Below are 14,025 nucleotides of genomic sequence, written 5' to 3'. Positions count from 1 at the left end.
CTCATTTTGGTGCATTTTATTGGGTAAATGCAATTCATACCATAGCCCTGATACAAAAGGAAGAGTAATTCAATGGGAAGAGTAGTAACAAGTTTGTGATCCTGTTTGAAATCCTCCACAAACTACCCACTGCAAAAAAAGAAAGAAAAAAAACACTCAAATTTCTGTTTAAAATGTTTGCTTGGCAATGGTGGCACTCAACTTTAATCTCAACACTTAGAAGGCAGATGGATCTCATTGAGTTTGAGGACAGTCTGGTCTACAGAGTGACTTCTAGGACAGCCAGGGCTATACAGGAAAACTCTGTAGTTACAGTAACACAGCACTTGCTTAGTATACATATGGCTCAATACCTAGAACCAAATGTGTGTAAGAATATAAGAAAGAGCTGGGCATGGGTGGCACACACCTTTAATCCCAGCACTAGGGAGGCAGAGGCAGGTGGATCTCTTGTGAGTTCGAGGCCAGCCTGGTCTACAGAGTGAGTTCCAGGGCAGCCTCCAAAACAATACAGAGAAACCCTGTCTCAAAAAACCAAAAAAAAAAAAAAAGTAAGAAAGAGTGTATATGTATAAATAAATTAAAAATGTGTTTTTTCCCTCCCAAGATTTCTCCCCAAGTCGTGTCCCTGGTGGTATAAGATTTCAAGGTCAAAAACCAAGATCTTAATCATTTAATTCAGTCCAGGTTCCACTCCCTAAGTAGCATTCCTTCCATATTAAGACTGGTGAGCTAAACAGAAATCGCCCCATGGACTGGGATGGTTTCCCTCCATGGATACCCATTCAAAGAGGTAGGGATGGAAAGCTTATCAATGCTGGACATCTGTGTTTGCAGCTTGCCTTCATAACCTACTTCCCCACAGAAACTAGGGGTTCAGAAGCATCAGCACTGAGCTTTCTGTTCCTTCAGTGCAGTCTGAACTCTATGTCCACTCCTGTGAATCGTGATGAAGCCACCATACATCTCGATATATGGTCTAGTCTTTTAGTGGGAAAGTAACACAGCCAGGAATCTGCAAAGCTGTCTGCTCTGTTTGAACTCCCTGTGCTTCTGTGAACAAGGTCCTTGAGACTCATGGAACACTGGTGTCAATGCAGAGATTCACAAGACATGCCCTGAAGATCTTTACAGCGCCTGCCGTCTGTCTGGAAGATCCTTTGAAGCAATGCTTTAGATGTTTCTGTGGTTGTGACAACGAATCTTACAAACCTGATCTGGATTTGATCCATTGCCCTGAAATCATTTCTTAATTTGAGGATCATTTGCCATCTGGAGAAGTTGAGAATAAGGAACAGTTGTATTTTGAAGCCCAGCAGTTGTGGACTTCTTTATATTTCCTCTGAATTCTGCATGAAAGATGAACTGTTCTTTATTAGACTCTTCTCTTCCCTCTCATATTTTTTTCATAGGAGAAAGCCAGATGGCATTTCCTTATCTCTGTCTAGAAACCTGCTTATCTGGATCACCACACTTGCTAGGTGTATTTTCTATTCCTACCTCCTCATTGACACCAGTATTGTCACATTACCTGCCCCCTTAATAACCAGAATGCTGCCAGGCATTGGTGGCACACACCTTTAATCCCAGCACTCAGGAGGCAGAGGCAGGTGGATCTCTATGAGTTCGAGGCCAGCCTGGTCTACAAAGCGAGTTCCAGAACAGCCTCCAAAACAATACAGAGAAACCCTGTCTCGTTAAAAAAAAAAAAAAAAAGATCAGAATGCCTTTTATTCTGGTCTGTGAGGTCTTGCTTTCCTTCTCTTGCTTGCAGCATTCACTTCACACCTCCTAGAAACCCATCAGCATCCCCCAGGAGGCTCCTCTTCCGCCTCCTACCCACTGCTCCAAAGCCTATGCCAACTGTGTTAGGGCTGTTACAGTGGCATCCCCTCTTCTCTACATATTTTTACCCCAGTGAGGGTTGCTAGGTAACAAAGTATCCCAGACCCAGGAGAAATAAATAATTAAATTACCAACTTATCATGCTCACAGATTGTGTGGGCCGAATTTGGGAAGGATCAGTGGGGCCAGTTCACCTCTGCCCCACAGAGCCTTCAGCTGGGAGGATACTAAGTCTGCTTCTCATCAACTTCTGTGCCTTGAGACCCGATTACCTCCTGTGAGATCCCTGTGAGAACACAATCCCAGTTAACAGCTATCTGAGAGGAATGGAAATTTAATCAGAGCGTGTAGCTGGAGGTGGGACCTTTGGGAGGTGATTATGACTAGGGAAGTTCCTCAGAGTAGAGCCCTTGCTGAAGACTGGTGGCTATACTGGAAGAAAGAGACCTAAGAGACTCACACATAGACCAAGAGATATCCTGCCCCATGTCTGGATTCTGCCAGCAAGAAGGATGTCTCCAAGTGTGTCTCCTCAATCACAGACCAGAGCTGTGTGCCAGAGGAAACCTTGTTTCATCATTACTTGCCTTGCCTGTGATGCTATGATATCATGCTATCACCGGAGAAAAAGATTAAGATCAGCAACGGGCTGTGAAAACACTGAAGCCATCATGCCTGCCTGGTTCAGAGTTGGGATTTCTCAAACCAATACTGCTGACCCAGAATTTCTGTGCTCTGAAGGCTTGGCTTCCTCTCAGCATGGTCAGCTGAGGACAGTCAGTTTGCTTATATAGTGGCTTGGGCACAAGTATTTAGTCGTTTTAATCAATGGTTGTTTACAGGGAGATAAACCCTCAGTTATCCCAAATAGTGTGATATGCCCATGATGATACAGTACCATTAAGATTTGGGATTTAAATCTTATTGAGACAAGAAGGCAGGAGCAAGAGTAGTGAGAGTGGGGAGAAAAGGAGGGAAGAGTAAGGGAGAAAGGGAGACATTGTAAGGAATCCTGTAAAGAGCCGGTCCATCCAGCTGTCTTCCAAGGATTGGAAGGGAAAACAGAATGAAGAGTGTTCTCCATTGAGGAGTGGCCAAGTCAATTTCTTAACTGAGATCAAAAGAGTGTAATTATTATAGGCCTGCAGTCAGAAATGAAGTAGAGAATAGTAAACTCAAAGAGCCAGTGTATATATCAGAATACAAGCAGAACCTGGAGGAATTTCATGACCATTTTGATTTCATCAACACCCACATCCCTCTGGAGAGTAAATCCCCAAGTTACTATGGACCTCTGAGATGTGTGTTGAGAGAGCTGTAGCCAGCTGAGAGACGAGGCCCTCCTTCTGGGAGGATCACAAAGTAAATCTAGAACAACCACCCCCCTCAAGGGAATCAAGACACAGAGGTCTCCTCCAGGAAGTTCTCAGGGGTCCATGAGGAGTGAATTCTTTAATGTGACACACCTAATATGTTACTAGTCTCTTGTCACGAAGCACCTAAACCTTTGCCTGTGGTTAACATGTTTCAGAAATGAGCTCATTTTAATTTAAAATAGTAACAAGCTTGCTTCACATGTCAATCTCAGCTCCCTCTCCCTTCCCTCCTTCCCTGCCCCCTACCAAACCCCAACCTCCCACCCCATCCTCCCTCACCTCCCCAAGGAGGATGAGGCCCTCAATGAGGGATCTCCAAAGTCTGTCATAACGTTCATGGAGGGTCTAGGCTCTCCCCAATGTGTCAAGCTGAGAGAGCATCTCTCCATGTGGAATAGGCTCCCCAAGTTCATTCGTATGCCAAGGATAAATACTGATCTACTAACTGAGGCTCCATAGATTGCCTCCTCACTGATACCCATGTTCAGGGGGTCTGGATTAGTTCCATGCTGGCCTCTCAGCCATCAGTCTGGGGTTCATGAGCTCCCCTTGTTCAAATCAGCTGTTTCTGTGGGTTTCACCAGCCCGGTCTTGACCCTTTGCTCATCACTCTTCCCTCTCTGCAACTGGGTTCCAGGAGTTCACTTCAGTGTTTAGCTGTGGGTTTCTGCCTCTGCTTCCATAAGCCACTGGATGAAGGCTCTAGGGTGGCATATATGGTAGTCATCAATCTCGTTATGGGGGAAGGGCATTTAAGGTAGCCTCTCCACTATTGCTTAGATTGCCAGTTTGTGTCATCCTTGTAGATCTCTGGGAATCTCAGTAGTGCCAGATCTCTCCTCAAAGCTATAATGACTCCCTCTATTATGGTATCTCTCATCCTGCTCGCCTCTGTTCTTCCCCCACTCAACCTTCCTGCTCCCCCATGTCCTCCTCTCCCCTTCTCTTCTCCCCTTCTCTTTCTCTCTACTCCCTCTCCCCTCCCCCCATGCTCCCAATATGCTCAGGAGATCCTGTCCCATTCCACTTCTGCAGGGTACCATGCATATCTCTCTTAGGGTCCTCCCTGTTTCCCAGACACTCTGGCAGTGGGATTGTAGGCTGGCACTCCCCTGATCCATGTCTAAAATCCACATATGAGTGAGTACATACCATGTTTGTCTTTTTGTGATTGGGTTACCTCACTTATCTTCTAGTGCCATCCATTTGCCTGTAAATTTCAAGATTTCATTGTTTTTTTTCCACTGAGTAGAACTCCATTGTATAAATGTACCACATTTTCTCTATCCACTCTTTGGTTGAGGGGCATCTAGGTTGCTTCCAGGTTCTGGCTATTACAAATAATGCTGCTATGAGCATAGTGGAACAGATGTCCTTATTGTATGAATGTGCATCTTTTGGGTATATGCCTAAGAGTGGAGTTGCTGGATCTTGTGTAGACTGATTTCCATTTTCCTGAGGAATCTCCATATTGATTTCCAAAGTGGCTATACAAGTTTGCACTCCTACCAGCAGTGGAGACGTGTTCTTCTTTCTCCACATCATCTCCCACATAAACTGTCATTGCTGTTTTTGATTTTAGCCATTCTGACAGGAGAAAGATAGTATCTCAGAGTTGTTTTGATTTGCATTTCCCTGATGGCTAATGATGTTGAGCACTCTCTTAAGTGTCTATCAGCCATTTTAGACTCCTCTATTGAGAATTCTCTATTTAGTTCTGTACCTCATTTTTTAATTGGATTATTTGGTGTTTTGGAGACTAGCTTCATCAGCCCTCTGTCAGATGTGGGGTTGGAGAATATCTTTTCCCATTCTGTGGGCTGCCATTTTGTCTTGTTGACTGTGTCCTTTACCCTAACAGAAGCTTCTCAGTTTCAGGAGGTCTGGTTTACTAATTGTCGATCTCAGTGTCTATGCTACTAGTGTTATGTTCAGGAAGCTGTCTCCTGTACCAATTCGTTCAAGGATACTTACCACTTTCTCTTCTAAGATTTATGTTGAAGTCTTTGATCCATTTGGACTTAACTTTTATGCATGGGGATAGATATGGATCTATCTGCAGTCTTCCACATGCCAGCATCCAGTTATGCCAGTTGAAGATGCTTTCTTCTTTCCATTGTATAAGTTTAGCTTCTTTGTCAAAGATCAGGTGTTCATAGGTGTGTGGGTTAATATCAGGGTCTTCAATTCAATTCCATTGGTCTACCTGTCCTATTTTTATGCCATTACCAAGCTCATTTTTAAGACTCTGGAATTTACAGCTGCTATTTTCGTGACCCTCAGTTTTCTCTGACATGTGCATGGGGACACACTCAGATTGAGGTATAAAGACACTGCAGGAACTTGGCATTGGTGGCACATACCTTTAATCCTAACACTCAGAAGGCAGAGGCAGATAGATCTCTAGGTTCAAGGCCAGCCTGGTCTACAGGGCTAGTTCCAGGACAGCCAAGGCTACACAGAGAAACCCTGTCTTGGTGGGGGGGGGGTGGAGACATGGGTGGAAAGGGGGAATGTGAAGAAACAGACAAGCAAAGTGACAGATATAGTGGCCCTCAGCAGACCATGACCCCTACCTGCTACAGCAACCAACACAGCTTAAATTTGAAACAACCTTTCAAGCACTTTTAGTTATTGTTAGTGTTTGAACCCAGGATCTTAAGCATGCAAGGCAGTGCTCTATCACTGTGTGGCACTCCCAGATCAAAGGTAATTGTGAAGAAAAAAAAGGTACATTTTGTTATTATAAGAATTTAGTGAGTTTGAGGCCTGGCAGGGCAACACAGAGAAGAAATCCTGTCCTAAGGGAAATGAAAAGAAGAAGAATTTAAATAGCCCCTTTAAGACCACCAGCATAGTTTTTAGCTGGTATGTCACCTTTAAAAAATAGAATTTGTCATAGACTAATGCAGCTCTCAGAATTCATCAAAGAGGTTTCTTTGTGCCGTGGACAGTAACTAGCAAGAAACTCCCAACTGATCAAAATGCAGAGAATAAGTGTCCAAGGAGTGCTCAGCCACAAATAGGACATCTATGTCATCTCCCTGCCAAGGCTCTGAGACTGTTATAGAAGAGGCAGAAAAATTGTAAGAGCCAAAGGTCAGGGAAGACCAGAGCAAAACAGTATCTTCTAGATACAACAGGACTGCTATATTCACAAACTGATAGCAGCTGTGTTGCCAGTACAAGACCTTTATCAGGTCAGTCTAGTCGCATTCTAACATGGAGTGAGGAGGGGCTCATGAGCCCCACTCTAACTGGAGCAATTTGCAGATTCTGATGGTTTCTAGAGAAAGGAGAGAGATTTTTAAGGGTGTTGCCCATTTCCAGTAGGCGACCCCATACCCTCAAGTATATGGACAGCACAAATTATGGATTATTTTTAAAAAGAGGATATGAAGTGGAGAAGGGGTAGAGAGATGGGAAGAGGAGTGAGGGTAAATATGATCAAAATACATTTTATAAAATTCTCAACTAAACAAAGTTTTTTAAATTTATTTATGTGTGTGTTTATTTTTCTATACTAAGGATCAATCACGACCAAACAACATTCCCAGACTTTGTTTGTTTGTTTGTTTGTTTGTTTTTAAATTTTGAAACAGGGTCTACCAGGCCCACCTGAAGATTAACAATTTTTTGGGAAATTCTCAATCTAATAGTATATACTTATGTAAATAATGGATAGGGAGACAGTTCATTGTTTTGTGAGTATATTTTTACTGCAATGGATCCTTGGATTTAACGGTCTAGTTAATCACCTTTGTACCCTATAAGAGTATTTAAAGATGGGCAGTGGCTGAAACTCCTGTAATCTCAGTGCTCAGAACACTGAGGCAGGAGAACTCCTGCAAGTTTGAGACCTGATGCACTGCAGAGTGAGACTGCTTCACAGCCCACACATCCACCCCAAACCCACTGAAGTCAGTCTTATGCAGATCCAGAACTAAGCCTGAAAAATAAGAAAGAACAATCTGGGGGAGCACACTGGTACAAAGGTATATTTCATATCTTGACTTTGGTGTCAGAATCATCCACCTGTATACTTGAAAAGCTACGAATTTTATGAACTATTACAAATAATCCACATGCAAATTATATTGTAAGGTGTACTTCAATTCTAGCATATATCGATTATACAAAATAGCAGTTTCATTCTGGTATTTTCATACATATGTGTCATGTGCTTTGACTGTATTCACTTCCTGTTCTCCTCTCCTGTTTTTCTTTCTCCCTCCCACTAATCAAGTTTCTTTTCCTAACTGGTCCCCCTGCCATTGTCATGTCATATATCATATATATCTAGATTCCATATATGGGAGAAATCTAGGATCTTTTTTTTTTGAGACAGGGTTTCTCTGTGTAGCTTTGGAGCCTGTCCTGGAACTCACTCTGTAGACCAGGATGGTCTCAAACTCACAGAGATGCACCTGCCTTTGCCTCCTGAGTATTGGCATTAAAGGCATGTGCCACCAACGCCCTGAATGAAATCTAGTGTTCTAAACATAAGAGAAAACATGCAGCCTTTGTCTTTTTGAGTCTGCCTTGCTTAACATAATGGTCTCCAGTCCTGGTTACTGTTCTGCAAGAAACATAATTTCCTTTTTCCTTTCTACAGAGCAAAATTCCACTGAGTATATATGCCACTTTTTAATCTGTTGATGGGAATCTAGGCAGGTTCCATTGCTTGACTGCTGTAAAAAGTGCCACAGTGAACATGAGTATGCAAGGCATGTTATGTTTCAATCCCTTCTGGTATATGCCTAGAGTGCTATGACTGAATTTTTTAGTAGCTATCTTGTTTTTTGAGGAATCTCCATTTTGATTTCCATAATGGCAACACATTTACATTCCTACTAGCAGTTAATGCCTCAACTTTTTTTTCTAAATTTTTTTGAGTTTTTTTATGAGCATGGGTGTTTTACCTACATGTAAGTGTATGCACCCATATGCATTCAGTGCCCTCGGAGGCCAGAAGAAGGCATTGGATCCTCTGGGACTGAAGTTACAGAGAGTTGTAAACCACCATGTATGCACTGGTTCTCTGGAAGTACTCTTAACCGATGAACCACCTCTCCAGCCCCCACACCTCAATTTTTAAAAATCCTGTTGAACTGATAGTTCAAGTTATATAGGAGTGGGAGTTATATATTTTAATTTCCAGTCAATTATTTCTTTTACCTGCTATTTATAAAAATAAGATGTAGGTGGCATATGTCTATCAATTAAAAATCACATTATAAACTAGAGAGATGATTCAAAGGGTAAGAGTGCATTATGCTCTTTCAGAGGACCCAAAATCTGTTCTCGGCATCTGATAGGCAGCTCATGGTCCAGGAGTTTCTCTTCTGACCTCCCCAGCACCTATGTGTATGTGAGCATGCATGTGTGTACACACATGCTTTTTGTTTTAGTTATATTATAAAATCCAGGTGGCTGTGATCAACCAGATTTAAGGCCTTTCATACTTTAACTCCAAGGAGAAAATTTGTTTTCTCCTGTGTCTACAGCACTTTACTGGCACAGATAATCAAGTAGTTAGGAAAAGCTATAACCAGCTGGGCGGAGGCAGAGGCAGGCGGATCTCTGTGACTTCAAGGCCAGCCTGGTCTACAGAATGAGTTCCAGGACAGCCTTCAAAACAATACAGAGAAACCCTGTCTCGAAAAACCAAAAAAAGAAAAAGCTATAACCAATAAGAATGATGAAACAGTCATAAATACAAGTGAGCCCTTGATGTAGAAAGGAGTACTGTTTGTGTGAATGGGGTATTATAAGATAAAAATAATGTATATCCAGAATTGTGTGCTTGCCTTACAGAATTGAGAGCCATCAAGTCTGACCACAGGAATGAACTCTAGTTACACAAGCCTAGATCATACAGATAGCAGGAAGATGTGGCCTTCTAATAAACTGAGTTTTTCCTAACATAAGCCATCCTTTTACTTGTGAATTCAGCTTGTTAATTATTTTGGATTTTTTTCATTTGTACTCATCCACTTCTGATTGTTGGGCTTGGGGTGGGGGCACTCATGCAAGACCATGAGAGTGGGAGAACATGAAACATCCATCCTTATCAGATCTTGCTACCAGAGTTAAATAAAATAATCAGGATTATTCCACATTTTTCCATGTAACAGCGCATTCTGAATAATGTAAGAATCATCTAGGCCTCATAGTGCTTGTGATTCCAGCACTTGGAAGCCTCTCAGGCAGAAGGACCAAGAAGAGGTCCATGCCATGAACCAGAGAGATGGCAAAAGAGGAGGCTGAGCCCCCAGGAAATTGAATGGGTGTCTAAGATCACACGACTGAAGTGGATTGTACAGGCAGGTCTTCCTCAGCCCCACCATCCTCCCCTTCACCATGTGGCCCTCCCAGAACACAAGGGGACTTTCTCAATGTTGTTTGTCTGCCTCTAGACAGGGAGACCTAATAATCTTTCTTTGTATGATGGAGCAAGCTAAGGGCTGCTTGCTCTCTTTCTTCCAGGACTTGACACACCCTAAGACCTAAACACAAAGAACTAATAGCAACCTGCAGCAGATGAAGCTGCCTTTCCACAGGGAAAGATAGGGAAATGGGAAAAAGAAGCTTTGATGGACTAGGTGATGGCCAAGGACGGGCATTCTGGGAAATGGTCCTCTGTGTGTGCACGAGTGGCGGTCATAGCAGCATGATGTCTCCAGCTGCTCTCCCCAGCCCCTGCAGCTAATGCTGCTGGGAAGCACTGGCAGTTAACTGCTTCTCTAATTCTCATTTTATTAGGCTTTAATCAAGCTTTCCTGTGAAGTGCTGCATAAATTCAATTTTGGAGTTCACAAATAATCAAATGACAGTGAAGCATCATAGGCATAAAATTGTTTTTTTCAAATGAAAATGTTATTTTTAATTTAATCATACAAAAATCATCTGGATGCAATATGTCTAAGTGGCAGAGAAATTGCTGTATTGTCTTACCACTAGCCGCAGACAGCTATTTGTACAGAGGTTAGTGGACGATTTCCCATTATTTAACTATTTTCCGTGCTCTCCATTAAACACTGACCTGGCATTTGTTAAAATGCACCACAGCCTGCGGGTAAAGGCTGATGACCTGTGTTCCACCCCTGGGATGCACATGAATGGCGGAAGGAGAGAGCCAACTTCCACCAGCTGTCTTCTCACCTCCACACATGTACTGTGTGACCTGTGGGTGCCCACACACAGTACATAAACAAATAAAATCTACCTGAGAACTCAACTCCTCTGAAAGTGTTTTCATAGGAATACTGACTGAAGGAGCTTCTGTTCAGGGCTGGTAAGATGGCTCAGAGGTTAAAAGCCTCTGCTCCTCTAGAGGTCCTGAGTTCAATTCCCAGCAACCACATGGTGGCTCACAACCATCTATAATGAGATCTGGCGACCTCTTCTGGCATGCAGGTGTACATGCAGGAGAAACACTGTATACAAAATAAATTAATTATATATATATATATATACATACATACATACATACATACATACATACATACATACAAAGAATCTTTTGTTCATTTATGTGTGGTGTTTGAAAAAGCTTTATGATAGGGGCTGGGAGTATAGATCAGTGGTATAGTACTTGCTAGCATGCTCAAGTCTCTGAGATGAATCCCCAGCACTAGAAAAACAAAAAGAAATTAAACTGTGTATGATAGGAAAAAAATGAGTGTGAGTCAACCCATAGCCTGAGTTCTAGTTTCTGGGTCAACATATCAGCTAAGCACCTTGAACCCTGTTTTTCTCGTCTGTAAAATGTATGGCTCTCCTTGACCTTCCAGGTCTACAACTGAAGAGTTTTCTCCTGCGCTTGGATATTCTCTAGACCCCAACTGTATTGACTCCCCTGAGAATGAGGTTTCTCTCTTTGCTAGATCCAGCCCAGGCGCCAGCATGTACACTAGCCTGCAGCTGCCTGGTCCCCACTGGTTGCTTGCTCTTTCATGGCACCAGTGGCAGTCAGGAGGTAGTACATCAGTATTGTCTGCACCGGGAGAACAAATGTCCAAGATGAGAGATCACTCTAGTGTCTGCTTTGTTGTCCAAAGCAGGATGCCTTGGGATCCAAACAGCCAGAGAGTCATATTTTTAATTTGCATATTATAATATTGGCTTTCATGTGTGACACTAGTATACAGGTCTATGAGTCTTAAGACATTGTAGTAAGCACTACTCTGGTCAGGAGAACTCATAATTGGAGTCATATGTGTGCAACCTTTGGAGACTGAATGCTTTCACTCAACAAGCTTGTAGAATAATCTGCATCATCAGTTTGTTCCTTCTCATTGCTGAGTATTGTTTATAGATGACTCTCAGTTTATCCATCATCTATTGGTAGGCATTCAATTACATTCACTTGGGGTCATTATAGAGCTGCTGTAAGAACCATGTATAATTCTTGTGTTAACAAAGGTTTGAGGTTTACGTTAATTAGTGTGTGTGTGTGTGTGTGTATACATACACTCATGAATGTGTGTGTCTCTGTTCTGATTTGCTTAATTTGTTCATAGTCAGTCAAGCAGGTTTTTGGTAATATCTCATTATAATTTTATTTGCCATCTCCTAAATTGCTGAGAATGTTGAACATCTCTTCATGTTCATTTGTTGTTTGTATGCCTTCTTTGGTGAAGTGATTTCCAATCATTAGTTTCTTCTAGAAGTTTTATAGTTGACATTTTATGTTTAGATCTATGGTCCATTTGAATTGAATTGTGAGGGATGTGATTTGAACAAACATTTGTTTCTGTTGGAATGTAGATGCCCAAACATCCCAGGTTGTCTGTCTCTGCTAAGTCACCTTTGCACCTTTTTGGGCAGTGCATTGGTCATAGTTGTGTGGTTGCGTTCCTGGTCTTAGTTTTCATTTCTTTGCAAAATACATTTCTTGATGACTTCAGCTTTATAGATATTATTAAAATCAGTGATGTTAGACTTCCAACCTTGCTTTTTTTTTCAAAATTTCTGTGTCTGTTTGAGTTTCCTTGACTTTCCATGGACATTTCAGAATTAGTTTTTTAATATTTACAAAAACATTTGGTCTGGGATTGTATTACATCTACAGATCAATTTGCAGAAAATTGGCATCTAAGCAGTATTGAATTTTCCAGTCTCTAAAATGTATTTTTTCTTCCTTTGTTTAGGGTTTTTCTTTTATCTGTATTGTAATCTGACTTCATCAGCATTTGATAGTTTTCAATATGTAGGCCCTACACACACACACACACACACACACACACACACACACATACACTTTGTTAGATTTTTAAATATTTCTAAGTAAAATCTGAAGATTTTAACTTTAAAAATGTCTTTGTAAAGCCCCCAGGCATTTTGCTTGTTAGTTTTTTGCTTTGTTTTTTGTTTGTTTGTTTGTTTCATTATGTATTTTTCAAATGTGTTACTGGACTCAGTTTGCTAATTGTTTTATATTCAAGCTCATGGAGGATATCAGTTTATTATTTTCTTATACTATCTTTATTTTTGGTATCAGAATGATGGTTCTTAAATTAGTTAAGTGTGTCCCTTTCTATTTTCTAGAAGAACTGTGGAGAATTGATGGTATTTCTTTAGATGTGTGGTACAACTCACTGATGAAATCATTTGGGCCTGGAATTTCTCTTGAAATATTTCTAATTAGAGATTTAATTTCTTCAACAGATACAGATCAGTCAGACTATTTGGAGGAGGGGGAGATTTAGTAGTTTGTACTTTCAAGGAAATGTTTGGTCTAAGTTGTTGAATATGCTGTTACACCTAAGGTTGTTCAAATAATCCTTTTATATGTGATGTCTTTGTGGTCTGTGGTGATAACCCCCTTGAATTCCTAGTTCTGGTAATAATGCCTCTCCATTTTTTATATTTATTTGTTTGTTTGTTTGTTTGTTTAATATCCCAGCCCACAGTTTCCCTTCCCTCCTCTTCTCCTAGCCCCTCTGTTGCCACCCTCAAGTCCATTCCTCCTCCATTTCTTTTTAAGAAAGGACAGGTTTCCCATGAGTATCAATAAAACATAATAGTTTTCTGCTTGTTCTCTCCTTGCAGTTAACTGGTCTGAGTGTCTCCAATGGAAAGGACCAACTTGTAGTATTCCATACAAAAGACAACAAAGACCTCATTGTCTGCCTCTTTAGCAAACAACCAACCCATGAGAGTCGAATTGGAGAACTTGTTGGAGTCCTGGTGAATCATTTCAAGAGGTAAAATTTTATTTTTGTAACTAAAAGATGAGCTTTAAATGCACAAAATGTTTAATCATACTTATCACTGAGCTTGTTTTGTTCCAACATGAATATATTATTATTTTCCTTCACAAGGATAAATTAGAGCATTGACTTCATAGAAGGTAAAAGTATCACCTAGCCTTAGTTTCAAGTCTAGGAATGATCCTCTGCTTTTTCAATGTCTAGCTTTGCCAACAATGAGAGGTTCCCTCATGGTTATTTCATTGCTACCAATCCAAATGTAATGTAATTCAATCCAAACAATGGAAGAAGTTATTTTATATTCTTATTGCTATTGCTTTGCATTTATCCCAAACATAATCAGCTAGTGTGTCTGCCATGACTATAAACAAATTAGAAAATTATTTAAGATAGCATGTAGGTCCATAAAGGTTGAAGAAATTCCCAAGACAAACAGAAACAATAGGACAAAAAACAGCTTATTCTGAGAAAAATTACTTTAAAGCAGATGGTATCTTAGTTAAGGGACTTGGGTTGGGTTTGAAACAATAATATAGGAAATATAGGCTGTTAAGAGCACTTTCTGCTCTTCAGAGAACCCAGACTCA

At 41.1% G+C, this 14,025-nt stretch overlaps 1 protein-coding gene across 1 annotated transcript in view; it reads left to right on the top strand.

The window, feature by feature from the left end:
• The window catches only part of Myo1d (myosin ID), a 300,654-nt gene that overhangs the window by 207,056 nt on the left and 79,573 nt on the right, over positions 1 to 14,025 (top strand). Inside the window, exon 21 of the mRNA XM_005076975.4 lies at positions 13,278 to 13,432. Within this exon, the coding sequence (XP_005077032.1) occupies positions 13,278 to 13,432 (155 nt within the window). The remainder of the gene's footprint in view (positions 1 to 13,277; positions 13,433 to 14,025) is intronic.

The sequence above is a fragment of the Mesocricetus auratus genome, unplaced genomic scaffold (assembly GCF_017639785.1).
Source record: "Mesocricetus auratus isolate SY011 unplaced genomic scaffold, BCM_Maur_2.0 Super-Scaffold_100007, whole genome shotgun sequence".
Lineage (NCBI taxonomy): Eukaryota > Metazoa > Chordata > Mammalia > Rodentia > Cricetidae > Mesocricetus > Mesocricetus auratus.
This window is presented reverse-complemented; position numbering and strand designations above follow the sequence as displayed.